At 37.1% G+C, this 26,768-nt stretch overlaps 1 protein-coding gene and 1 long non-coding RNA gene across 2 annotated transcripts; both read right to left on the bottom strand.

The window, feature by feature from the left end:
- Nucleotides 1–12,195: 12,195 nt before the first annotated feature.
- LOC107789095 (myb-related protein 306) lies at nucleotides 12,196–14,151 on the bottom strand. The gene is made up of 3 exons (XM_016610862.2): nucleotides 13,870–14,151; nucleotides 13,583–13,712; nucleotides 12,196–13,285 (listed from the first exon to the last, which is right to left on the bottom strand). Exons 1-3 carry the CDS (start codon nucleotides 14,000–14,002, stop codon nucleotides 12,460–12,462), a joined length of 1,089 nt encoding a protein of 362 aa, XP_016466348.1. The 5' UTR covers nucleotides 14,003–14,151; the 3' UTR covers nucleotides 12,196–12,459.
- Nucleotides 14,152–20,732: 6,581 nt separating this feature from the next.
- On the bottom strand, nucleotides 20,733–23,159 carry LOC107789094 (uncharacterized). The gene is made up of 2 exons (XR_001648774.2): nucleotides 22,379–23,159; nucleotides 20,733–21,194 (listed from the first exon to the last, which is right to left on the bottom strand). It is a non-coding gene; the product is annotated as an uncharacterized LOC107789094 (long non-coding RNA).
- Between the last annotated feature and the right edge of the window lie 3,609 nt (nucleotides 23,160–26,768).

Here is a 26,768-nt window from a genome sequence, read left to right as displayed (position 1 = left end):
AACACCTTCCCCTCAAGGTTATTTCGAGCCCTTACCCTAATCTCTGGTGATGCAAACTAGTTCATGAGTTAATCTCTCTAGGTGCCCTAACGCACCGTAATTCGATAGGTGGCGACTCTTCAAATACCCAATTCTCAAAAGGAAACGAGTTTTTCCCCATGAATGTCGAAACCCGGACTTCCCCGTCAAAAAGAAAAAAAGGGGTGCGACAGCCGGTGCCATACGATACAGTGGAACAAAAATGGGTTGAGTGTCCGGCACCAGGTCAATACCAAAATCAATATCCTTATCCGGTGGCATGCCCGAGAGGTCTTCGGGGAACACATCGGAAAAATCCCTTACTAGGGGAACAAAATCAATACTTGGAGTCTCTGCACTGACATCCCTCACAAAGGCTAAGTATGAAAGACAACCCTTGCCAACCATCCGCTGGGCCTTTAGAAATGAAATCACCCTACTAGGAACATAATCAGTCGAACCTCACTACTCAATCTGTGGCAACCCCGGCATAGCCAACGTCACTATCTTAGCATGACAGTCCAAAAATAACACAACACGGAGATAACCAATTCATGCCCAATATCACATCAAAATCAACTATACTAAGCAACAAGAGATCCACTCGGGTATCCAAACCCCCATAGTCATTACACACGACCGATATACACGGTCCATAATAATATTATCACCCACCAGAATGGATACATGAACAGACGAAATAAGAGACTCATGGGGCATGTCCAAATAATGGGCAAAATATGACGACACGTAAGAAAAGGTGGAGCCGGGATCAAATAATATAGAGGCATCTCTGTGGCAGATAAAAATAATACTTGTAATCACAGCATCTGAAGCAATAGCATCTGGTCTGGCTGGGAGAGCATAGAAATGGGCCTGACCACCACCTAATCGACCTCCCCCTCTAGGGCTACCCCTAACTGACTGGCCTCCACCCCAAGCTGACCGGGCGGGTAGGGAAGTAACTAGTGCGAAAGTCGAAGGCTGACTCCTCTGTTGGGATGAACGTCCTGTAAGACGAGAACAAAACCTCTTCATATGACCCAAATCTCCAGACTCAAAGCAACCCCTCGCAGCAAGTGGCGATGGGGACTGAAGGGAGCCCCGCACACCGGATGCCCACTAGAAGAACCAGGCATAGATTAGCCCTGAACTGATGGTAATTGAGTCGAACTCTGAGCTAGAAGGGCACTGAGAGATGAGTGACCCTGATGTGAACTGTGAGAACCATGGCCAGATGACCCACCACGGTGACCTAAACGGGCTGGCTGAGCATGCCTGAATGAACGGCCTCTGCCGTGCTAAAACTGGTCTCCCGAAGAAGAACCCCCAAAACTACCATATCCTCGAGGCCTCTTTCCCTCCCTCTCCTCTCACTCATAGCGACGAACTGAGTCAATCTCTCTAGCAATATCAACCACCTCCTCATAAGAAGCTCCAGATACTCTCTCTCTCTCTCTGGTTAGAAAAATCTGTAGCTGATAGTTGAGGTCGTCAATGAACCTCCTGATCCTTTCCCTATCTGTGAGAACTAGCCAGATGGCATGACGGGCCAACTCGAAGAACCTCATCTTATACTGCATCACAGACATGCCCTCCTGACACAGCTACTCGAACTCCCTGCGCAGCTCCTCCCTACGGGAATGCGGTTCATACTTCTCTAAGAAGAGAATCGAGAACCGATGCCAGCTAAGGGGTGGTGCACCAATAGGCCTATGCCTCTCATAAGCCTCCCACCAGGTGAAGGCAGCCACAGAAAACTGAAATGTGGTAAATAAGACCCCACTAGTATCCAAAATACCCGTTGTACGCAACATCCTCTGACTCTTATCTAAGAAATCATGGGCATCATTGCCCTCTGCACCACTAAAAGCCGAAGGATGAAGTATCCAAACCTCTCCAATCAATGTTGCTCGTCATCAGGCATAACTGGAACCACAAAATCCTGAGCAGGTGCAACCGGCTAGGCTATTGGTGCCTCCGGTTTTCGGAGTTCCTGAACAACCTGCTCAGGTGTACGGGCGGCAGGAGTTTGAGTGTCTCCCCCATCCTGAGAAGTAGTTGTTGTAGTATAAATTGCGACTGCCTGATCAAGACTGGTGCACACAGTCAGAATCTGAGCTAAAGTCTCCTAAAGACCCAGAATAACAATAAGCACAGTCGGTGCATGAGCTGGTGCTGCTAGAGCATCCCCATCTAGAGCCTGATCATGAACTGGGGCGGGGGGTGGATCTGAAAGTGTTTCCCTAGCTACTGTGCGGGCCATGCCCCTGCCCCTACTACGGCCTCGACCGCGTCCTCGGCCTCTAGAGTCCCCAACTGGTGGTACCGGTGGTCGTCCATCCTGAACGATAGCACGTGTCCTCACCATTTATGGGATAATCGAATAATAAAAGTTTAGTACTCGGATCAACAGATTCGCATGATAGAATTCAAGAATATGAAGTTTTTCCTAAAGGTTCTGCAACATCCCGAGGATAAATACAGACATCTCCGTACCGATCTGTAAGACTCTACAAAACTCGCTCATAACTCTTGAGACCTATGTAACCTAGGCTCTGATACCAACATGTCACGATCCAAAATCTAACCACATCGTGATGGCGCCTATCATGATACTAGGCCAGCCACTTATTACCCAATCACTCCATTTTCCAATTTAAGACTTAGAAAAATCATATTTTAAATAGAAATCTAATAAGATAAAAATAGAATTCAAATCCAGCGGAAAGAAGTACATAATCCCGAACTCGGGTGCCACTAAATCACGAGCAACATACTACAACTGTCTAAAATATATAAGACTACATAGTCTGAGAATGTCTGAATAAAAGTACTATAAGGAAGATAAGGAAGGAGAAGGCGGAATCGCGGTCGCCAAGTAGCTACCTCGCAATCTCCACAGAAAGTCCTTAACTGAAAAGATTAGCAACCACTACCGTGCCCCGAGATACCTGGATCTGCACACAGGGGTGTAGGGGGTAACATGAGTACACCAACTCAGTAAGTAACAAGTCTAAACTATGGACTGATGGTAGTGACGAACCAAACCTCATACAGTTTGCAATAGATAATTGTACGGAAAAGTAGGCATGCTTACAGTTCATGTAGTTTCTCAGAAATAACTAAACACAGTATGAACAACACAGAGTATAAAACTCAGGAAACTCTAAGTACTAATGCATAGATAGCATGATCAATGTCACGTATGATACCTCCACTCATAGTGCTCAACCACTCTGTACTATATATGGCCTACTCGGCCCAAGGAAGATCCATCCCGGAATGTACGTACATCATAGGCTATAAGTCAACCAGTACCGAGGAAAAACAGGCCAATCTAGCCTCATGCAGAAGATCCATCTCCACACCAATACTTCAAACAAGATCTATGTCCAGGGAAGATCCATCCCTTAATATCATCAACTATTGCGCTCACTGGGGGTGTAAAGACTCCGAAGGGGCTTTTCTAAGCCCAAGCGTTATATCAATGACATCGAAGGCATGATCAATATCTTGCTGCGGCGTGCAACCTGATCCCATACTGTTAATCAATATCCGGCTCTCGGCCTCACTCAGTCAATGCTCTTCAGTCTCACACACACGGGCTAAAATGTCATGATACAAGCTCGACAATGATATGATATGTCAAGTAGCAATAATCGAGACTGAGGCATGATATACTATGCATGAATAGGACTGAGTATAGATTATAAATGAAGCTAATAACATGATAGCAAGAAACGACCTCTCGGGTCTCAACAATATTGGCGTGAAGCCTTGACATGATATTTAGCATGATTTGCAGCTTATCAACTTAATCACATAATTACAACACAAATAACCACATAAAAGAGTCACTAAGCGGTGCCAGGGAATGATCCAAGCCGCATTTCTTATGGTGTACTCCCACACGCCCATCACTTGGCATTGCGTCAGCTCAATAGTAATCATAGAATACACAGTTCGGGGCTTCAAACCCTCAGAACCAAGTTTGGAAGCGTTACTTACCTCAAGCCAAGCCAAACTCTAGCCCGCGACACCTTTTCTCTCGATTCGACCTCCAAATGTCCCGAATCTAACCAAAATCAGTATATAACCATCAAAATATGCTAAGGGAACAAAGCCCACTCGAAAATAATCAAATTACACCACAAATCCTGAAATTGACCAAACCCGACCCCAAGGCCCACGTCTCGGAATCCGACAAAATTTACATCAATGAAATCCTTATTCCCCTACGAATTCATTCATATCAAATGTACCAAAATCCACCCACAAATGACCCCTCAAATCCCTAATTTTAGATCTCCAATTTTCCAATCCCTAACCCCCAATTTGACACTGATTTTCCCATAGATTCCAAGCTTACAACCTTAAAAATCATCATAAAATGAGTTTAAGGACCAATGACCTTACCTTTAAGAAACCCTCTTGAATTCTCCCTTCAATTAGCTCTCCAAAGCTTCTTCCCGTTTGGAATGTTATAAAAAATAACTCAAATTCGTGAAGGGTGAAATATATATGTTCTGACCCAGCAAAACTGCATCTGCGGTCCAATTATCGCACATGTTGTCCCTGGTGCGCATCTGCGGATTTCACTTATCCACCCAGCCACCATACATGCGATCATATTCTCGCACCTACGCCATCGCAGGTGCGCCAAAAGTTCCGCTTCTGCGGCTCCAGCCTTTCCCTCTATTGGCTACATCTGCGACTTCACTTCCGCTTTTGTGGGCTTGCACCTGCAGTCCCCAAGCCGCAGGTGCGGTTATGACAGAAACTCAGTAGCTTCAGTTGCAAATTCCTAACTCCAAACTTCTCGTGCACCATCCAAAATCACCCCGAGGCCCCCGGGGCCTCAACTAGTAGCATGAACAAGTCATATACCACTATCCAAACTTATACCAAACTTCAAAACACCTCAAACAACATCGAATCAACCAAATAACATCGGATTCAAGCCTAAGTTTCTAAAATCTTCCGAATTCCGCTTTTGATCAAAAAGTCTATCAAACCTCGTCCGAATGACCTGATATTTTGGAAACACATCAAATTTGCAACTACAAACCTGCTGCAACTTCCGTAATTCCATTCCGACCCATATATCAAAATCTCACCTATCAACCGGAAAACGCCAAAAATCCAATTTCGCAATTCAAGCCTAAATCTACTCCAGAGCTCCAAAACCCATTCTGATCATGCTCCTAACTCCCAAATCACCTCCCAAAGCCATCCAAACCATCGAAATTCAAATCCGAGTCCTTTTTCCCATAAGTCAACAACCGGTTGACTTTTCCAACTTAAGCCTACTAAAAAGAGACTAAGTGTCTCAAACCTCTCCAAAACCACTCTGAACCCGAGTCAACTAACCCAGTAACACATAATACAGTTGAACAAGACAATAAGAAGCAGAAATGGTTGAAACAGAGCGGTAACTCATGAAACGACCGACCGGGTCGTTACATGAATCGGTTTTAGCCATGTGTAATCTGCGGCCATTTGCGTAATTGTTTAAATAAAAGGGGTTTTCGTCATTGTACGTCCTTTGGATTTCTCCCCCTTCCTTTTGCTTTGCATATCTTTGGCATAAACTTTCGGATTTCCGTATAGTGAATTCCTGATTTTTTAGGGAAGCCAATTTTAACTAGACTGAGTAGAATTTCATCGTGTGAGTCCGAATGGAGTTTCATTTGATTCTCCTATTTGGGTGAGATCGACTTGTGACTTATTGCTTTAAGAAGATTCGCCCTTGACTCAAACGAGGTTATATAATGGATTTGTTGTTTTAGATGAAGTTAGCCTTGACTTGAGTCGTTCGAGTGGGATCAAACTATCGTTGGTTCGGGCAAAGTCGCTTCCTTTTTTATATATATATTCGAGCGAGGTCGAACTTGGAGTTTATACCGAAATCAATCCTTTACTAAGTAGAAGAAAAAGTGTACGACGATGACTGATAGCTGCAAAGGCGTTATTGAGTTCGAGCGAGGTCGAACTTTTCCTTTTACGATGGCCTTTTGCCATAGGGATGTTATTTCGAGCTAGCATCGAAATATTATCCCGTTACAATTCGAATGAGATCGAATTTTTCACTTTGGCGATGACTCTTGGTCGTAGGGGTATTATTTCGAGCTGGTCAAAATGTTAACCAGTTGCAATTCGAGCGAGGTCGAATTTTTCATTTTGGCGATGGCCTTTGGCCGTAGGGGCGTTATTTCGAGCTGGTCGAAATGTTAACCCCTTGCAATTCAAGAGAGGTCGAATTTTTCTTTTGGCGATGGCCCTTGGCCCTAGGGGTGTTATTTCAAGATGACGTCGAAATGTTAACCCGTTGTGATTCAAACGAAGTCGAACTAATCTCTTTGGCGATGGCCCTTGGCCATAGGGGTGTTATTTTGAGCTGACGTCGAAATGTTAAGCCGTTGTGATTCGAACGAAGTCGAACTCTTCTCTTTAGAAATGGCCCTTGGCCGTAGGGGTATTATTTCGAGCTGACGTCGAAATGTTAACCCGTTATGAGTCCCAGTTTTTTTGAGAGTTTCGGGTGTCCTCTGGGGGAGTCCCAATTTAGCTTAACCTTTGTGTTTCCTGGGTGAGTCCTAGTTCTTAATTCCTGCATTCACTGGGTGAGTCCCAGTTTGCTTAATTTCGTTCGCATTAGAGAGTGTGATGTCGGAGAGTATAAAACATTGCTATTTTGCTAACGTTCGTTTCATGCATATATTGGAATTTTCGTGTCTAGTCCCTTCATCGTCCGGCCTGGAGAGCTCGTCGGTAGGCGGGGCGATGAATTATCTCCTAAACTTGGTGGCGTCCCCTTCATCGCATCGTTCAAAACCGCATCGAGAAAACCCAATTGGGACAACACCTGGGTGAGGGAAAGGGAGTATGACTTAAGGGACGTCATTTTCCAGAAGTTGAAGTGTCTGAGATGGGCGATATTCTAGTTATTATGTAGTAGTTTTCCTTCTATTCTCTAGTAGGAATGCTCCTTTGCTCGCTTGCCCATGCGACGCTTGTGTTCCTGTTTAAGCAAACAACAGAAGTTAAACCAAAATGAGATTTTCCTTACCTCGATCCAATGAGTCAGTGAACTAGGGTAGCCTTATAGCGTTGCTCGCTCTGCCTGGCGTTCAAGTGGTTGATGGAATGGTGGTTTTTAGATTCGACGGTTGTATTTATCTCTCCTTTTTTTAAAAAAATTGCCCTAGCTCCGCGTGGGTTGGGTTCGCCTTAACTTGTTCATGGATCATTCGGTGTGTGGGGTGGGATGTCCGAGTAGGGCAGGATGTGTCCATTCTTTTATAGGATTACGCAGCAGGTGTCGTCTCTTCTTGTGGGCTTTGCGTGGATTTTGGTTGTAACGACTGAGATTATGTAGCATCATGATATATATTAGCATGTGAGGTTTACTTACCACTCTTTCTGGTGGGCGATTATATTTCACCGGTTTTGGATCTGAAGAAGACTAGAAAATTTGGTTAAGAAATCCCCACAAATGGCGTCAATTGTTTGAACAAAAAGTTTTAGTCTCTTTTGCCAACTTTAATTATCAATAATAAGGAAGGTAAATCTTAGCCAAGCATAATCAACTTTAGATCTAAGAGTATATAGCGAGAAATAATGAAAGGTGGGAACATCTCAGATTTATTGATGCCATAATCTTATCTCCAATATGAGAAAAATGGATTTACATTCTAAGCAGAAAAAAGAATTGTAAGAGTAGAGAGGAAAAATGAAGCCCCCTTTTTCTAGAGATTCCCTCCTCTCTATATATAGCTCCTGTAACTTTTACTCAGTGGTCTTTGACCAACATGATCTTCTACGACAGTCCTTTTTGTCATTACTCGAGTACAATAATGACTTGACATACGCTGTCGTTTATTTGACCCCAAGGTTGGTCGTGGTGTCCTTCGCTATTTCGCCACCTGGACGAGATCCCAACTTGGTCGACCACTATGGTCAGATTTTGACCCATATATTATACCCGACCAAAGTCAACCTTTGTCAACTGCTTAACTTCACAATGAAGGTACATGTTATTATGGTTGCGGACTTGCATGGAATACATTGTTTTAGTCAAACGCCACCCAAAAGAAGTACAATTCTTTTTTTCCCCCTTTTATCATTGCCGTATATATGCTGCTTAATTAAGAACATTCACCAATAATTAAACTCAACTTAAAAAGGATATTAAATTAATTAACCTTCACGCTTGAAGACTTAAAAGAATTTGAAAAACCATTGTGTTAGACTTTGTCGAATCAGCAAAGTCACGTAATTAGAAACAAAAGATCTTTAGCTCTTGTTACCCTTGTTAAAGGAAATTAAATGAGTCATTTTCAGCTGAATTTATGATATTTTGCTTCTCTAAATCATTTGGTACTTTAATTTAATTTGGAGTGTAAATGTAATGATCTTTACTCGCTCCGTTCATCCAACGCTAAAGTTCCTTCGGGAATTTTGTAGCATCATAATACTTTTATAATATGGGTACATCGTTAAAGAAAGGAAGAAAAAATTTATTAAGTAAGATTTGATCTCTGCTTCTCTAGATAAATAACTTAACATTTAACCAAGTGCCCATTTGGCCTATTTGCAAAATGGGTGCTAGCAGATAATATTAAACTAATGCTAAAAAATATATATATAAAATATCTAGTTTGACGGAGAGATCATGGATTCACAGTTCGCATGCCCCATATATTTGTGTTCTGTAACATTGACATATAAACAACAGTAAACAACTTTTTAAATTGTTCGAAGTTAAATTTCGCATCAAGAATTCAAAATTTCAAAGTAAATTCAAGAGACTACCGATAAATGAAATCAATGCTTTGATTTCGCACTAAACACGTATCCAACTTGATTGAAGACTGATTTTTATATTGTACTCATTGAATCCTATCTTTTTATTTCTCCAGACTACCATATCTTTACGATGCCTTTGTTTTATTAGGAGAAAGTCACATGAAGGTTAAGTGACAAAACTATAGTAAATTGATTACAAATAATCTTATATTGCTTTACTTCTATGATTCTAATTTCGTGTTACAGAGTATAGAGACTTACTGTCATGATCAATGCCTGTGTTGTTCCTGGCGTATTTCCTTAAGTCTTTCTCTAATATTGTTTTCTTTTAAACTCACTCGACCTATGTTTAATGTGTACCTCCTCTAGCTCTCTTTTTTTGTATCTCCCTAGCTATTCGATTGGCTTTTCCAACATAGCGGTAAATATTTAATTAATACATATTCGTGCTTTAATTTGTCACTTAACCATGGCATTAGCTAATTGTGGTTTCGTTGGTAGAAAGTAATACAGTTCCGCGGTGGGGAATTTAGTTATTCTCTTTCTTATTTGTAGGCTATAATTCAAATTCTAATACTTATATTATTTTACAACCTATTTTAGAAAAATCGGCTCAGCGGAGTGACAATCTAGAAAGAAAAAACAAAAAAGAAGATTTAGAGTAATTTTCGACCTATATTTTTTTGAGCTTAATGAACAAATATATTATCGGATACATTATTGTCGGTAGTACTTTACCGAAAATTATCTTACTGCAATTCCACCATTGATGACCATATAACAAGTCTTCAAAAATGAACCAAAAAGACGAATTTCCGATATTCTTCCCAATTATGAATAACTAGATTAAAAAGTTAGTATCTTCACTCGCTAAACTTTTTATACGTAAGTAAGCTATTGTTCAAATGAAGATCCTATAAAGAGTCAAGAAAGCACAAGTAGTGTTTTCTTTTTTGAAAGAAAGCACAAGTAGATTGATAGCCCGTTTTGGCCAAACTTTTTTTTTGGGGGCGAAGAGTGCTTTTTTTGACAAAAAGTGTTTTTGGTCAAAAATTGAGGTGTTTAGCCAAGTTTTTAGGTAGAAAAAAAAATGCTTTCGAGGAAAATTAGAAGTAGTTTTTGAAAAGCAGAAAAAAATAGTTTTTCTCAAAAGCACTTTTTTGAGAAACACTTTTGAAAAAAATATACTTAGAAGCATTTTTCAAAAGATTGGACAAACACTAATTACTACTCAAAAGTATTTTTTAAATTAATTAGTCAAACACAAACTGCTTCTCACCAAAAGCACTTTAATTTTTTGAGAAGTACTTTTGAGAAAAGCACTTCTCAAAATAAGCTAATTTTAGAAGGTTGGCCAAATATGCTATGAATCTTATAGCTTGTTTGGCTAAATTTTTTTGGTCAAAAGTATTTTTTTCAAAGTTAAGGTGTTTGACCAACTTTTTAAAAGAAAAAAAATGATTTTGAATAGAAGCAGAATCGGTTTTTGAGAAGCAAATAAAAGTAGTTCCTCACAAAAGCACTTTTATTTAAAAAGCATTTTGAGAAAAATATACCTAGAAGTAGGGATGTTCATAAATCTAAAAAATCGAACCAAATAGACTATAAAAACCGATACTTATTAGATTTGGTTTGGTTTTGATTTTGAATTTTAATAATCTATTAAATTTGGTTTGATTTTGATTTTAATTAAAAAATAACTAAAAAAATCAAATCACACCGATTATAGAAGTATTTAAATTTATTTTTACACACACATAAAATTCAGAATTATATATATAGTCGTTTCTAAAATTTTATGGTACATATTAGTCGTTTGTATTTTTAGTCTAGTTCTTTGCTATTTTAATAATCTAATTCTTTGTCTTTACATTCTAGTTTGATTGGTAGTTTTCTTTTGCTAAGTACAAGAATTTATTTCATGTTAAAAATAATCGATTTTTAATTGAGTACTTAAATTATTCATCACTATTTGATTCAATTATCATCAATATATCTTAGTAAATGATAGATTTCTCAAAGAGAAATTGATTTGGTAGTGTTACGTTGAAAATTTAGTCGCTGGAATATGTGTTTGGTAGTGTATGTCTCATATTTAAGAAAAAAGCTGATAAAAACCGACAAAACTGAATCGATAAAAAACCGACTTAATTGGTTTGGTTCCAATATTTGTAGAACTGACTTACTTGATTTGGTTTATTTTTAGAAAAAACCGATCTGAACCGAACAATGAACACCCCTATCTAAAAGTGCTTTTTAAAAGTTTAGTCTACTCAAAAGTACTTTTCAAATTAATTATCCAAACACAAATAATTCTTTTACCAAAAAGTGAAAATTACTTTTTAAAAAAATATATTTTTCGAAATAAACTGATTTTAAAAGTTTGGCAAAAAAGATAGTATTAAATAGGTTTAAAAGAGCTGTCCCAAATACTTCCTTTATAGAACTAAAATTAAAAGAACTAGTAGTACTAGTTACTGCTGTATTAATTACCATTGGAGAATGCAAAAAGTAGACTTAACTCTCTTCCTTACCGAAGTTACACTTTTTCTTACAAGATTTTAACGTTGGAAGAAAAAGCAAACAATCAATAATACTACTCCTAGAATTGCTATAGACCGTAAGACATTGACTTGCTTATCAGTCACTCAGGATTAAATGCCTCTCTGACCCACATCTTCTTTCATTGAATGTGATTTACTCACATACAATTCATTATAGTCTTAGGGACTAAACTTCTATGCAAAAGGATTAATGGCTACCAGAGCTCAAGTAGACTACCTCATCAAATAATTTTAACTTTGGAGTTTAACTTAAATACACTAACATTATAAGAAAATTATCAAATTACATACTAAAAGATTTTTAAATTGATTATCTATAATAAGTAAAATTTATAATCTAGAAAATAAGACATAACATGTTATATATAACAAGTTAAAACATAGTGATAGTGTAAAAAAATTATGATGTATGTAAGTTAAATCCTTTACTAAATATGGCGTTACCGACAAGATTTGAGAAATCAGAAGATAAAAAGTCAAAGACGAAACCTAATTGCTCGGTGCATTCTCATTATGTGGGGAAGATAAGCTGCCTATTAATGACATGAGGTGAAGCCAGGATGTGACTTCATCGTATAATTGAAATCTAAAGAACCGAAGGAGTGGCAGAAGAATAATTAATTAATAGCCAATACAAAGGAGGAAAAAAGAAAGAAATGGAGTACTTATGTAATAAAATTAACAGCCTAGAGGACTTGTCAATTTTGCTTGAATACCATTATCCATTTAACAATTTTTGTTCAAGCTGGAACTTGGAAGCATAGTCAGAATTTTCAGATAATACACAAAAATTGACCCCAAATTACAAACAATTGAAGCTCTTAAAAGAGTGGGCAGGGTTCATTATTCCTATCTAATACATATGCAGAGAGGTTTAAGATTACATGGAATATACACTTTATGCTCTTAGCAAATATCAGAGTTTAAATCAGCTCAGGCTATAAAGTAAATATTAAAACCTATGGAGTCCAAATCCTAACAAGTAACAACTACAAGACCCAAAAGAAGTTAAAACTGCTAAGTTGTTTTCAAGAAATATTTACCACTATCCTTGTTCTTTATTTCTTCAAAACAAATCAGCAGTTTCACCTAAGGTCATTCCCATTCCAATTCCCATTAGCTCTTCTTGTGCTTGTGCATTAGCATTATCATCAAGCAGCCACTTTTCCAGAAAAGTTAAAGGCACTTGTGTCTCCAAATTTGGCTTGCTTTCCTCTTGATGAAAACTTCCATTCATTTCTGCCTTGAAATTTTGCTTGCTTTCAACTTGGAAAATTGCAGCATTATTATTCTCAGGTGTAAAATTACCACCCTCATCGACCGACATGGATTGTGACACATCCGAATTATTTGATGAATTAAAATTAAAGAGCGAGTCCAAACCTTCGTGTGCAGTTGTTGCATTATTTATGGTTCCTTCGCTAGGGCTAGAACTCGAAACCGCAGCGATTGATGGATAGTTGAAGGACCACATTTTTGAAGTAGATCGACTTTGAGAAGATGATTTGGGTGAATTTTTCATCCAATTTTGAAGCAACTTAGCAATATTATCAGCACTGGATGCATAGGTAGTAGATGTTTGGATTGGTTCTTGCACAGGAAGATTAGGACTGGAATTATTATTATTATTTGGAGAATCTCCAGTTGAAGGAGTAGTGTCAAGTGACAAAGCTTCACAAAGAGCTTGTTTAGCCATGTGAATGTCTGTTTGAAGCCTTCTTTCCCATTGTCCTTTTGAGATTTTTGATTGAGATGAGGAAGATGATGATGATTTTCCCTCTTGATCATGGCCTTCAAGTTTCTTGTTAAGCTTCTTTTTCAAATGAGTATTCCAGTAATTCTTTATATCATTGTCTGTTCTTTGTGGAAGGTATGAAGCTATGGCTGCCCATCTACATACACCAAAAAAAGCACACTCAAATCTTAGTTTCAAAAAAAAAAAAAAGATCTAATTAACCCCGAGCACTACAAATTAAATTAAAAATAAGAGATTTAGGAATGAAAATGAAAAATTAGGTAGTCAAAATCAAACCACACATCATGTGCTAAAATTGTTTACTGATACCACTAGACTATATATATCTTGATTAAGATATTCTGGTTGTAGTTGGAAACATGAGAATTTGTTTTTCTTGATCTAACCCTAAAAACGAAAAAACAAAAAATAAACAGATGATAATTTTTTTTACCTATTCCCGAGAAGAGCTTGGAGGTGAATAATCATCTTCTCTTCATGTTCTGTGAAATTTCCACGTTTAATCCCTGGACGGAGATAATTAGTCCATCGCAGTCTACAGCTTTTGCTGCATCTTAGCAAGCCTGAAAAAAAAAAGATGAAGAGGACAGTGATTATCAATTACTGATCATGGACGGAAAAAAGTCTGATCAAATGGCATATATTCATTCAAGAAGAGTTGCAGAAAATTAATTACACATATTTAATGATACCAACCAACCCCAAATAAAAAAAAATTACCAGTATTAGTGGGAACAGCTCTCCAGTTTCCAGGACCATGCTCTTGAATGTATGAAACCAAAATGATATCTTCTTCTGGTGTCCATGGTCCTTTCTTTACCCCAGTTTTTTCACAGCAAGGCGGCCTTCCCATTCTATACAAATTAAAGGAAAAAGGACTACAATTGGTTTTCTGCTTTTTCTTGCTTTTTTTTCTCTAGCTATATGTCTTTATAGAACATAATGAAACTACTCCTATGAAGAAATATTGTTGAGACAAGCGTCTAAGCTAAAGGGGGTCCTTGTCTATATATATTTTTATTATTGAACAAGTGAGAAGACAGAGATAGAAGAGACCAAAGCTGTTGTTAAGCTGACAAAAAGATTGAAGAGGTAAAAGGGGTATATCCTCAATGAGTCAAAAGCGGACAGCATTAAGCATTTACTCATTTGCTTGCAAACACCAAAAAGTCAGCTGTTTTGCTTATGCTTTAGTAATCGTTTTTTTATCTTTTTCCGCCTCACTAAACTTCATCCTAATTGACGACATTTATGACGCAACACATATAAATTTTATTTCCTGCGTAATTGTTTTTAATTATTATCCTCTTAAATTTATCATTCTTTAAGTTCTTGTTAAGTTTGTGTATATATTGCAGCGTATATTTGGGTTGGGCATATATCGGGTAAAACCGATAGCCCGAACCAAAAAAAGCTTATTGGATTATCGATATGATCGGGTTGTTGGATTAACGATTTAGAATTTTTTTACTATTGGATTACCGATTCGGGTCTCGGTTTGTCAATTTTGTTAATGGATTCACCAATAACTCAATAAGAATTAATAAAATTACGACTTTACCGTTAAATATATACACACATCTAGGATTTCATTCTCTCATATACCCTCTCAGCCGCACTTTTCAGTTCATTATCTTAAAGTCTTCATATTCAGAGACCTTACTCCTAGCGTAAGTCTTATACAATAGGTTTCTATAACAAAATTCATCCTTATATAGGGATTTTTGACTATTAAATATTCTTTATTTTGTGCTCATATTTTACGATTTTTATTTTAGTTTCTTAATTTTGGATAACTATTATTTAAGTACTATGTATACTATTATTATTGTTTTCTATAGTGTTTGGAGTTTCAAACACTGTTGAATATCTTTTTTCTTCTTGTCAGTTCTCATTACTGTATCTGTCCAGTAAATAATTTTGTATTAAAAAGATACTGAACATGAGTAGGATAGGAGGAGTCAGTGCAGTGACACAACTTGCTGCTGATATTCCATTGCAATACATGGAGGTAATGAATTGAATTCTATTGCTACTAATTGTTATTAGTATATCATTATTATATGTTTTTGGCTAATTCAAGTTACTGTCGCCGAGCTTATTCTATGGTTGTGGTTGTTTGTTATTTGTTGTTCCATTCTTAACGAGCTACATTTTGACATATTATGTCTAAAGGACTAAAACAGTAAGAAAATCTTCAATTGCGAGCTTACGAAGAAGTTTTGATCTAGATTGAGTTATTTTATCGGGTAAACTGATAACCGAACCGATAACGGTTGAAACCGATTAACCAATAACCAATAATCAATTTTTTATCGGTTTTGCATATTTATAAACTGATATGTCAAACCGATAATATTCACAATCGAACCGAACCGACCGATGCCCACCCCTAGCGTATACCGAGTGAAAATGTGATGACCCGAAAGGTCATCTCGTGTTTTAAAACACAATTCTGCGCATTTAACCCTTAAAAATCTCATTTTTACCCTCCTTGATTTGCGTGTGCAGTCCGAACGTGTTTCCGGAAAGCTTTTACGTTAAAAGTTGATGAAAATAAGAAATTTTGCCTAAAAACTTTTTTTGAGTTGACTTTGGTCAATATTTTTTTGTAAACAGACTCGGATTCGTATTTTGACGGTCCCTGTAGATTCGTATCGTGATTTAGGACTTGGGTGTATACCAAAAATCGAAATCAGAAGTTCCTAGCCCGAGATATCTGACTTTATTGAAATTTAAAAGTTAAAGGCTTAATGAAATGGAAGTGTTTGACCAAGGTTTGACTTTTGGATATCGTTGTCCATATTTTAGTTTCAGAACCGGGTATAATCCAATACTCTATTCATGACTTGTCTGTAAAATTTGGTGAGAAACAGAGTTGGTTTGACGTGATTCGGACGTTCGGTTGAGAAAATTGAAATTTTAAAGTGTTCTTCAAAATTTCATTTGATTTGGTGCTAAATTCGTAGTTCTAGGTATTATTTTGGCGATTTGATCACGTGAGCAAGTTCGTATGATATTTTTAGACTTGTGTGCATGTTTGATTTGGAGCCCCGAGGGCTCGCGTGAGTTTCGGGTAGGCTACAGAGTGATTTGATCTTGAAAAAATTTGCTGGTGTAACAGATCTTGTTGAAGGACTCTGATCTCGCATTTGCGAGATCAGGCATCGCAATTGCGATCTCTGAGAGATTCGCATTTGCGATCTTCTCATCGTAAATGCGAAGAGAAGCTGGGCCACACAGGTTTCGCAATTGCGAAACACACTTCGCATTGCAAAGTTGGTCTGGGGAGGGTAGTCTTCGCATTTGTGACGATTGTGTCGCATTTGCGGTCATCCAGTGTTCGCATTTGCGAACATTTTCTCGCATTTGCGAACTATGCAGAAATGAGAAGGGGTTCGCATTTGTGATGCTTCCTTCGCATTTAGGTCGCAGATGCAACATCTGCAGCTGATGAAAAGAAACTTAGACGGGATTTTTCTCTCATTCTTCAAATTTTCATTCAAAACCTAAAACACAATAGGCGATTTTCCAAAGACCTTTTCTTCCCCCAAATCATAGGTAAGTGATTCTAAACTAGTTTCTTTCAATCTTTCACTTTATTTTACAAGATTTCAACCTAAAATCTAAGATTTTAATGGTGGAACTGGCATTTTTGGGTAGAAACTAGGGATTTGATAAATTGGAAATTTAGACCTCAAATTGAGGTCGGATTCCAAAACCAATTACATTTGCGGGCTCGGGGGTAAATGAGTAATCGATTTTTGGTCCGAATTTCGGGTTTGGATCAAACGGGACCGGGTATTGACTTTTGTTGACTTTTTCAAAAAATCTCCAAAATTGAATTCTTTGCAATCGTAGGTAGTTCCTAAGGCTTAAATTGAATCGTTTGGTTGGTAATTTGCTAGATTCTATTGGTCTTGAGGCTTGTTTGAAGGGAAAAGTTGTGGTTGAGCTATAAGTTTGGTCGTTGGAATGAGGTAAGTATCGTGGTTAACCTTGGCTTGAGGAATTAGGTCTTATTTGCCTATTTGCTACGTGTTTAAATGTTAAGTACAATATATAGGTGAGATGACGAGTACCTATGCATTGTTGTCGAGTCATTGCTTGCGAGTGAGTCTTATTCATGAAATTGTAGTTTTTCGTGATCATATTACCCATGTTTAGACTAGTTTATCATCACATTGAATGTTTTTATCGTATTTACGATTTTTGGTATTGTTTGAGTATTGATTCAAAGTTGAAGTTGGTATTGTGGAACCAATTGTTGAAGTAAGACTTGTTCTTGATATTTCTATCTCCCTATTGTTATTGTTCATTGTTTTGGTGAGAGAGAGTGTTAATGCACGAAGGGTGATGTTGTGCCATGTTATGTGAGTGTTAATGCACGAAGGGTGATGACGTGTTATATTGTGAGTGTTAATGCACGAAGGGTGATGTTTAGCCATGTTATGTGAGTGGTAATGCATGAAGGGTGATATTATGCCATATTATGAGTGTTAATGGACGAAGGTTGATGTCGTGCCATGTTATGAGAGAGTTAATACACGAAGGGTAATGCCGTGCCTTTCCTATGTGATTCATATGGTGAGGATGAGAGTAAAAACACGAAGGGTGATGCGGTGTACTTTCTTTTACTGTGATTACTTATCCTTATCCGTTCTAATTATATTGGTTGATCAAAGTTCTAGATTTTGTTGTGACCCTTTATCTTGAGATCCCCTCAGCATGTTCCCCCTCCCAATATCACCTGTCTTGTTTATTTTATCGTTGTTATTGGCATATACATTGTTATATTGTACAGGTTTGTTTTATGGTGTCTTGTCCTACCATCGCCACTACTTCGTCGAGGTTAGGCTCGACACTTATCAGTACATGGGTTCGATTGTACTGATACTACACTGCACTTCTGTGCAGATTTCGGTATCGGCCCTAGCTGACCACGAGGTTAGCAGCTGGACTTGATTATCGGGAGACCAAGGCAGATCTGATGGCATCCGCAAACCCTGGAGTCCTATTCCTAGTCTTGTTATTTCACTCTTCCTTTTCCTTCAGAACAATGTATTATCTTTCAGACTCTGTTTGTAGCAAATCGTAGTAGCTCGTGAGTTGTGACTCCAGATCCTAAATGTTTCAGATATTTTGGGTTTTATAATATTTTGCAAACTCTGTTTAGCTTCTATTTAGTTTAATTAATTCTGTTATTAAAAATTGGCTAAAGTTGTTTTTGTGAATTCTCTAACGTTGGTTTGCCTAACAAGTGAAATGTTAGGCGGCATCACTGTCCTGAAGGTGGGAATTCCAGATCGTGACAGAAAATGCTCACACTATTAATGGTTTTTAGCCAAGTAGTATTTCGTGTTCCTATTAAATTAGTAGGTGGTTCTTTATATTAGAGTTCATTACTCAAATGGTCACTCAACTATCTGAAATTACCTACTAAAGTCATTTTTCTTTTGTTTGAAACAAAAAAATCACTTAACTATGTCTATAACACTCGGAAGGTCACTCTTCTAGATTTCTCAAACCTTTTATTGCCAAATACCTATTTTACCCTCTAAATTATCAATTTTTATCTTCTTTTTATTTTTATTTTTAACTTCTTAATATATAATTCTTTTCTTTGTAATTTGATATTATGGACTTAATATAGAATAAATATATTTTATTTATAAACTAAAAAATTAAAAATTGTATTTAAGCATGTATAATGTTGGAATAATAAAATATTGAGCATGGTATTAAAAATATAATAGAATAATTTGTTCGTAATAAGAATTTTGATAGTAACAACAAAAATTCAAAAATTATTTACAAAATTGAGAATGAAAGAAAATAAAAGTTGTACAATATTTATTCTATGCACGCAATATAAAAAATAATTATTTAAAATAAAGGTATTTTATAATATATATATATATATATATATATATATATATATATTTGAAAATTATGCTCAATCCTACTATTATTCCGACATTATATAAGCTATAAAACTACTTTTTTATTTTTAATTTTATAAATAAAATATATATTTTCTATAGGTAAAACCATAATGCAGATTAAAAAGTGAAAAAATCATAATATTTAAAAAGTAAAAAAACAGATAAATCTTGAAAATTTAGAGGGTAAAATTGGTATTTGACAATCAAAATTTGAGAAATCTGGTTGAGTGACCTTCTGAGTGTTACATGAATAATTAAATGATTTTTTAGTTAAAAACGAAAAATATGACTTAACTAAATAATTTTCGATAGTTGAATGATCATTTAAGTAATCGACTCTTTATATTATATGATATGGATTAATCATGCAAAAATTCACTTACATTATCGGTAAAATAAGATAAATAAAAAAATATATAGGTATTATATTTGTTATTTGCTCTAACGCTTGATAAAAGGCCGCAGGGAAATTGAGAGAGAGAAAGCCACACTCTCTCTACTCTCTAACCAAATACCACTAACATGGCCACATCCCCACCCCCGACGGAGGACCCATCCTCCAAAATACCATCGGAACCACTGGATCCCCCTATAATTGCCTCTCAAATTGAGATGGATGAGGACACCTCTCAAAAAAACTCTTTCAAAGAGACCCTACTGGAAAAAAGAATTTGATGTCCACTATTTCATATGAACTAACTCACACCCCTCCTATGTTCGAACTAAATATGGGGAATATCCCCATCCCTTTGTCAAAGGAGAACAAGGACAGACTATACCTACCCTGGAGATACTCCCTAATAGTAAAACTTTTTGGGAGAAAAATTCCCCATTAGCTACTGCAAGCAAAACTCACACATCTTTGAAATCCTATTGAACTCTTAATGCTAATCGACCTAGGTTATGACTTCTTCATCGTCAAAATCAACCTAGAAGCTATCATGAACAGAGTCCTATTAGAGGTGTCACACTCCTTTTTAAACAACCCTCACTAACCCTCTTAAATTAATAAAAAAGATTTTAGTAAACCTTGAAAAGGATTTTAAATTAGAAAGTGACAAAAATTTGTGTTCAAAAGGATTAACTCAGAGTCGCCACCTGATATTTGATTTCGGTGTGTCAGGTGACCATTTTTCTAAAAATGATTTTTTCCTTTCAAAACACTCGAGACTCTAAAATTAAGTCTGTACCAGAGATTCGGGTAAGGGGGTTTATTTGACTCGGGAAGAAGGTGTTAGGCACTCCCCAAGTCCCGTGAAAGTCACGGTTGCGTACATGATCAAGTTGGATTTTAAAATATTCAATTGAGGTAGAAAACACAGAAAAAGGAAAATAAACACACAAGAGGCTCGAGGTCATCCCCACCTAAATAAAAAAATAAAGATAAAATAAAAATACTACAGGTTTCTACTTTTGGCTTCCATTTACATTCATTTTGAGGCATACCCCTGAAATAATAAAATATATACAAATCCCTCGGGGCATTCCCCGGACAAATTTAACTAAGGGAATGACCTCTCACCTCGAAACTAATAAAAATCCTAAGGCTTGCCTAACCAAGTTGTAGTCGGCCTAGACATGCTCCTAACGAATGATATCATCAATAAAGAAAATAAAAAGAACTAAACAAAAGAACTAAGTAAAAGAAACAATTCGATTCATGCTCATGTTTTGTTTTTAACTTTTCATTTTATTAGGCCGAGCCGGTTACCTAAAGCAGGGAAATAAATTAATTGCTAATGGGCTTCGGCATCTCCCTACCCCCACAGCCCAACAATCATTCAACTGAACAAATTCCATAAGGCCAAATAATACAGAAAGACAAACAAACACTGAGGCAATAAACTAATAAAGAAGATAGTAACAAAATAGAATAAAGAAGAGTTGGTATGCTTGAAATATGATAAGAGCCACCTACGTCTTGTTGATCTCACTCACAGCACCCCAACTAACACCATTTAAATGAAGGACCCTGTCTTAAATTCAATTGAAACTTATGTAACACCCGCATGACGCCGACTCATCAACAGAACATAAGAACATGGTTTTCTATTGGAACAAACCAACGTGAAAGGGCAATTGATAAAACCATTCGGCCATCTGGGACATCACAAGCAGACAAACACATTAAAATATTCTAGGATATCACATGCAAGCAAGCACATTAAAATATACGCCTTAGGCCTCACCAAAGCATAAACTCCCTACAGAGAAAATGAGAGAAACAATTCATGTTTAATGCACTAAAGCTACACATGTATTGGTCCTTTATATGAAGATCTAATCTATTATCTTAACAGAAGGACTTTGCAGTCCAATGCATTCGGAATCACCATCACCTGAGTTATGCAAAGGGCAACAACAGGGCTTCTAATTCCTTGGTTCAAATACGGTCTCCGCAAAACATGAATACTAACCTTTTGTTGTTTACAAGTGAAGTTGGATGCACATAGACACATCAATAAGAAATCACCAGATATGAATGAATCTAAACATTAGTAATCTGATTACACTCAATGCGATTCAACATTAAATCACAATCGCAGATATTCCAACTTTGTCAATTATCCAGGTTCAACTCAAATAAGCCAACAAAATAAACTCGGGAGCAATGAAATAATCATCCTAGACCTTAGCTATGCGATCGATCTTCTAGTTAACAAAAGAAGCAAAGCACCAAATGCCATGTGTTTTAAAAAAAAGGGTTATGGACTGAAACATGCAAGAATACCTTTCATGGAGGAAATGATCTCAATATGCAAATCAGGGATGCCATTAATCAACAAACTCACTAGGTTGAAGTGTATGTTAGAGTCAGATTAACATTCAATAACTCTTAAGTGCGTGCAGACATGTGAATTATAGGGAAACTAACAAGGACGAGCAAAATTAACAGTAAGTTGCAACATCAGTGAGTGAAATGCAATATGACAGGCAGAATAACTTGACTCTAAGCATGATTCACTTATTTTCATATGCTAATTCACATAACAAAACCAGCAGCCCGAGTATTCAATGAAAGCGATCGAGACAAGCATGAACACATATTAAATTGCACCATTTCACAATCGATTGGACATCAATCATTCAGGTCACAAGGCAAATAATCCGAGCCAAAAGGCATTCCAGAACATTTAAGTATAACTCCCATACATGTTCGCGCAAATCATCCCTCAACCCATCCCTTTTCTAAGTCGACTCAAACACTGTCCAAATTTGACAAACCTACGGCTTTTATCATGTTTCAATGACCATTAACAAGAATAGGAAGGAGAGAGGTGAACCTGAAATTGCAAAATTCTTCAATTAAGTTCGTTTGAAATTGAATACAAGTGAACTCGGCACTGAAATTTGAAGTAATAGTAGCAGACAAACAGGAATCGAACCAGCGACACAGCAGCGGTAGGAACCACGAACAAATACCTCTCGAGCAGTTGACGGACCTCAGCTAAACTCCATTTCTTGTTAAACAAATCAGAAGCTGATATTTTTTTTTGGTATTTTCTGTTTTGAAAATCAAAAGAAAGACTAATAGAGAGCTCTAAGCTTTTTGTACGCCAATGAAGTGAAAATTGGAAAGAAGAACATGAAAATCAGAAAACCCTCGCCCTTCTTCTTTTCCTAATTTTCTCCGAAATAAAAACCTCCCCCATCTCTGTCCAGACCCAAATATATAGCTCCCTCTCGAAGCTTCTCCTTCTTCAACAAGAAATTCCCCCCAAAAACCCGAATTTGCCCTTCAATAAATTCCGAAAATTCCCTGCCCCCAAATGAAAATCCCCTCTTGTTCTTCTTTATGGATGGTTCTAAGACAAATGAAAAACTAGGATTTAAAGTCTTCAAATCCTACGTCTACCATTAATCCGAATTCTAACCAAGGGAAGCAAGAGCGCGTAGAAACGGGTAAAATGGAATATCTTCTTCTGACAGAGGTCGTTATGGTCTTGATAACGTGAAAGAGAGAAAGGAGAGGAAGGGGGGACCATGAGGGTTCGTTTATGGTGAGGTTTGGGTTGGGTTATGATAGCAGGAGGTGTGAGGGAGAAGAGGGTGTGGTTGGTTTAGTCTTTAGGTTTAGGGGTTGGAGTGATATAACTGAGTTTGTATTTGGGTGTGGGGAAATAAGGTGGACCGTTGGATTTGGTGAATGGATGGTCGAGATTTAATCAGGAAGATGGAGCGGGTTGGGTCATTTGGGTGGATCTCTGGCGGGTTAAGGGAAAGGGATGGGCTGCCCAGATTTGGGCCTCTTCTTACCCGAAATTGGGCCAAAATTTGGGACTATAACCTTTTAAATCCATCAATTTTAAAAACTCAACCTTTTTTTATAAAAAAAATGATTTAAAATTAATTATGATTAAAGTAAAATATATCATACTATGCACTATATATATATATCAATTTTATGTAAATTATTATATTCAAAAAATAAAAGTAAAAATCATAGTAAAAAAAATATATTAAATTATTATATTCAAAAAATAAAAGTAAAAATCATAGTAAAAAAAATATATTGCTACAAAAATATTAGTAATCTAAACTAAATAGAAATAAGATAAAACATGAAACTATTTTTGTATTTTTGATTTTTTGTGCTTTAAAAATAGAGTTAAAATTAGTAATAATGTAAAATCCTATATAAATAAACCCGAATAAATATCCTAAAAATACTAGAACTATTAGAGGTGATTCTAATGCGTGAGTCAAAAATTACATGTCTACAGCTGCCCCTCTTTGACGGGAAACACAAAGTGTTTTCAGACAAAGAACAACAAGACATGTTTTTTGACCCGACCTTATATAGAGAGACAAAAACTAAAGAAAAGAGAATGTGACCGAGTCGTGGTATCTGAGCTGCCTACATATCCTTGGCTATAAAGGAATCAAGCCACGTGTAGTTCGGAGTGAGAAGAGCGATGGAGTATACCGATGTGGAGAGCCGAGTGAAGTGCCGTCGAGGTTCCGGTCCGCAGTTCCTGCCATTACATCGAATATAAATGGAAACAATTACAGTAGAAGTAAAAGAAAAATACAAGATCCTATCTACTTCTTGTCTTGAATCTTCCTTGGATCTCTACTTGATCTTCAATATGAAACTGAAAAATGAAGCCTGTTCTTCAGGCGGGCTCCCGATGCTTCTTAAATTTGCGAATTGAAGTAACTCTGAAATGAATTCCCTCGTTCTCTAGGTGGGCGCCTACGACCAACTTGAAACTTGAAATGAATTCCCTCATTCTCCAGGTGGATGCCTGCCAATGACGTGAACTTGAAAATAAATTGAGAAACGAATTCCCTCGTTCTCTAGGTGGGCGCCTGACTGCTAAAACTTGAATTGTATTCCTTTGTTATCCAAGTGGGAGCCTGATTGATAAAACTTAAATTGTATTCCCTCGTTATCCAGGTGGGCGCCTGCCATTACAACAAAACAAACAAAACAAAAGAAATTTTCTGTCCCAGTTTGGAGTCTGGGCACATCTGTGAGTGTTAATCGAATCATGTTATCTAAAGAGCTCTAAGAATTTAAAAGCTAAATCCCATTATCCAGGAGGTCCTTGAAAACTTCAAATTAAATATCATCTTAAGAGTGATAACTTTAAAGCTAAGTTATATTTCCTACAGATAGAACTTACGTTAAATCTTGTTATCTATAAAGGTTTTGAAACCTAACTAGATCCCACTATCCAGGAAAGTCCTGAAAGTTTTAAATTAAATCTCATTATCCAGGAGGGTCCTGAGAACTTTTAAAGTTAAATCCCATTATCCAGGAGGGTCCTGAAAATTTTAAATTGACTCCCATTATCTAGGAGGATCCTGAGAACTTTTAAAAATTAACCCATTATCCAGGAGGGTTTTGAAAATTTTAAAATTAAATTCCATTATCCAGGAGGGTCCTGAGAATTTTAAATTAAATCTCATTATCCAGGAGGGTCCTGAAAATTGAGAATGAACTTACCTGAGCCATGCTCTCGTCTTGGAGTATTCTTAACAGAATTTCTTGCCCCTGAACCATGCCTTCTTCGTGGGAGGGTCCTTGTGGATTAAAAAATTTTCTTGCCCCTGTTTCAGACAAATAAAATCTTGTTAGTTGGAAAACGTGGTGGTTAATTTGTGGCATCATTGCTGAGCGTCTGCTTCTGCCACTGCCATGCTTCATTCTGATCAGCTGCTTCGAGCCAGCAAGGAATTTTTTGACCTTTTGATTGGAAATGGACCACAAAACCTCTAAATGATCTGAATCTCTTACACTCACTTGTTGCATTGAGTTTTCATTCTGAAAGTTGTTGAGTCCTTGTATTTTCTCAAAATTTAAGATTCAAATGATTGTCTGAACCTCAGTTAGCACCATACTGCTTATTCTAAATTAAGTCACTTGTGATGTGCCTGGCCGAACTCCGCTTTGTGCAATTTAGAAGCTGGTAGTAGGCTTTGGAAACCTTTCCTGCTTGTTCAACAAGGCTAACTCGAAAGAGACTCATAACGATAGACTCAAAGAGCAAAGTGAGATGATTTTTGGCAAAAGGAACAAAGGAAAATTTTGAACACAGACGACTATGTGAAGAAGAATGGGAAAAGAAGACTTATCTGAGTGAAGCGGCTGGCTTTAATGACCATGACATGCATTTCGGATTGATCAGCCTAATTTTCCAACCAATCATAGTTCAGTTCATGTCATGTCTTCATACTTCACAAACTGGGTTTTTACTGATCCAATTTCTCTGTAGAGTCATGAGCCTCACTCGATTTGTAGTGCCTCGAAGGGTTTTCACCCACAAACTTCTCTTCTTTGTTCATCTCTCAACTCACCATCGCCCTACGATGCCCGCGAGGGTTTTCAACAATAAGACTCTCTCATTTTAAATTTTTTCTTAGCTCACCATCGCCTTACGGTGCCCGTGAGGGTTTTCACCAATAAGACTCTCTCATTTTAAATTTTCTCTCAGCTCACCATCGTCTTACGGTGCCCGTGAGGGTTTTCACCAATAAGACTCTCTCATTTTAAATTCTCTCTTGTGCCCATGAACAAAGTGTTACCCATGATATAAATCATACCTCTATCTCGCTTGACCTGGCATCCTCAAAGATTGATCGGAAGGTCTTTCTTTCGACCGTAATGGAAGCTTTTGGACAGGGTTAGAAAGAAATGGTGGCATGAAGGCTCAAAATAATTTGAGATGAAAAAGGGTCAAAATTACAACTTTTGGAATCGGATCTTTTCAAAACCAAAACTTCTGCCCCAGTTTCTTTGGGTATAGGGAATTTTACTTTTTATTTTGATGGGACCGAACCGTAAAGTTGCCTACGTATCCTTAAAAGGAATTAGGTCGAACGTAGTTCAAAAGGATGTTGTTTGTTTTTGTTGCTTTTCTTTTCTTTTCTTTTCTTTTTTCTTTTTTCTTCTTTTTTTTCTTTTTTTCTCTTCTTTCTTTTTTCTCTTTTTTTTTTCTTGCTTTTCTCTTTTTTTCTTCTTTTTTTTCATTCATTCATTCAGTTTTTTTATTCTCTAATTCTGTTACTGATTCCAAAATAGGGGTATGAAAGAAAATAAATAAGGCTCAAAAGGGATAACAAAGGATAAAAGTGTTTGGATAGCAGAATAAAATGCCTTCATCATTTCAACCTTGAACATGCCAAGTAGAAAATGCGACTGAAAATAAGCAAAGGACTCATACATAG

This window comes from Nicotiana tabacum, chromosome 8, assembly GCF_000715075.1.
Source record: "Nicotiana tabacum cultivar K326 chromosome 8, ASM71507v2, whole genome shotgun sequence".
Lineage (NCBI taxonomy): Eukaryota > Viridiplantae > Streptophyta > Magnoliopsida > Solanales > Solanaceae > Nicotiana > Nicotiana tabacum.
The sequence above is the reverse complement of the archived record's forward strand: the minus strand, read 5'-3'. Positions and strand labels throughout refer to the sequence as shown.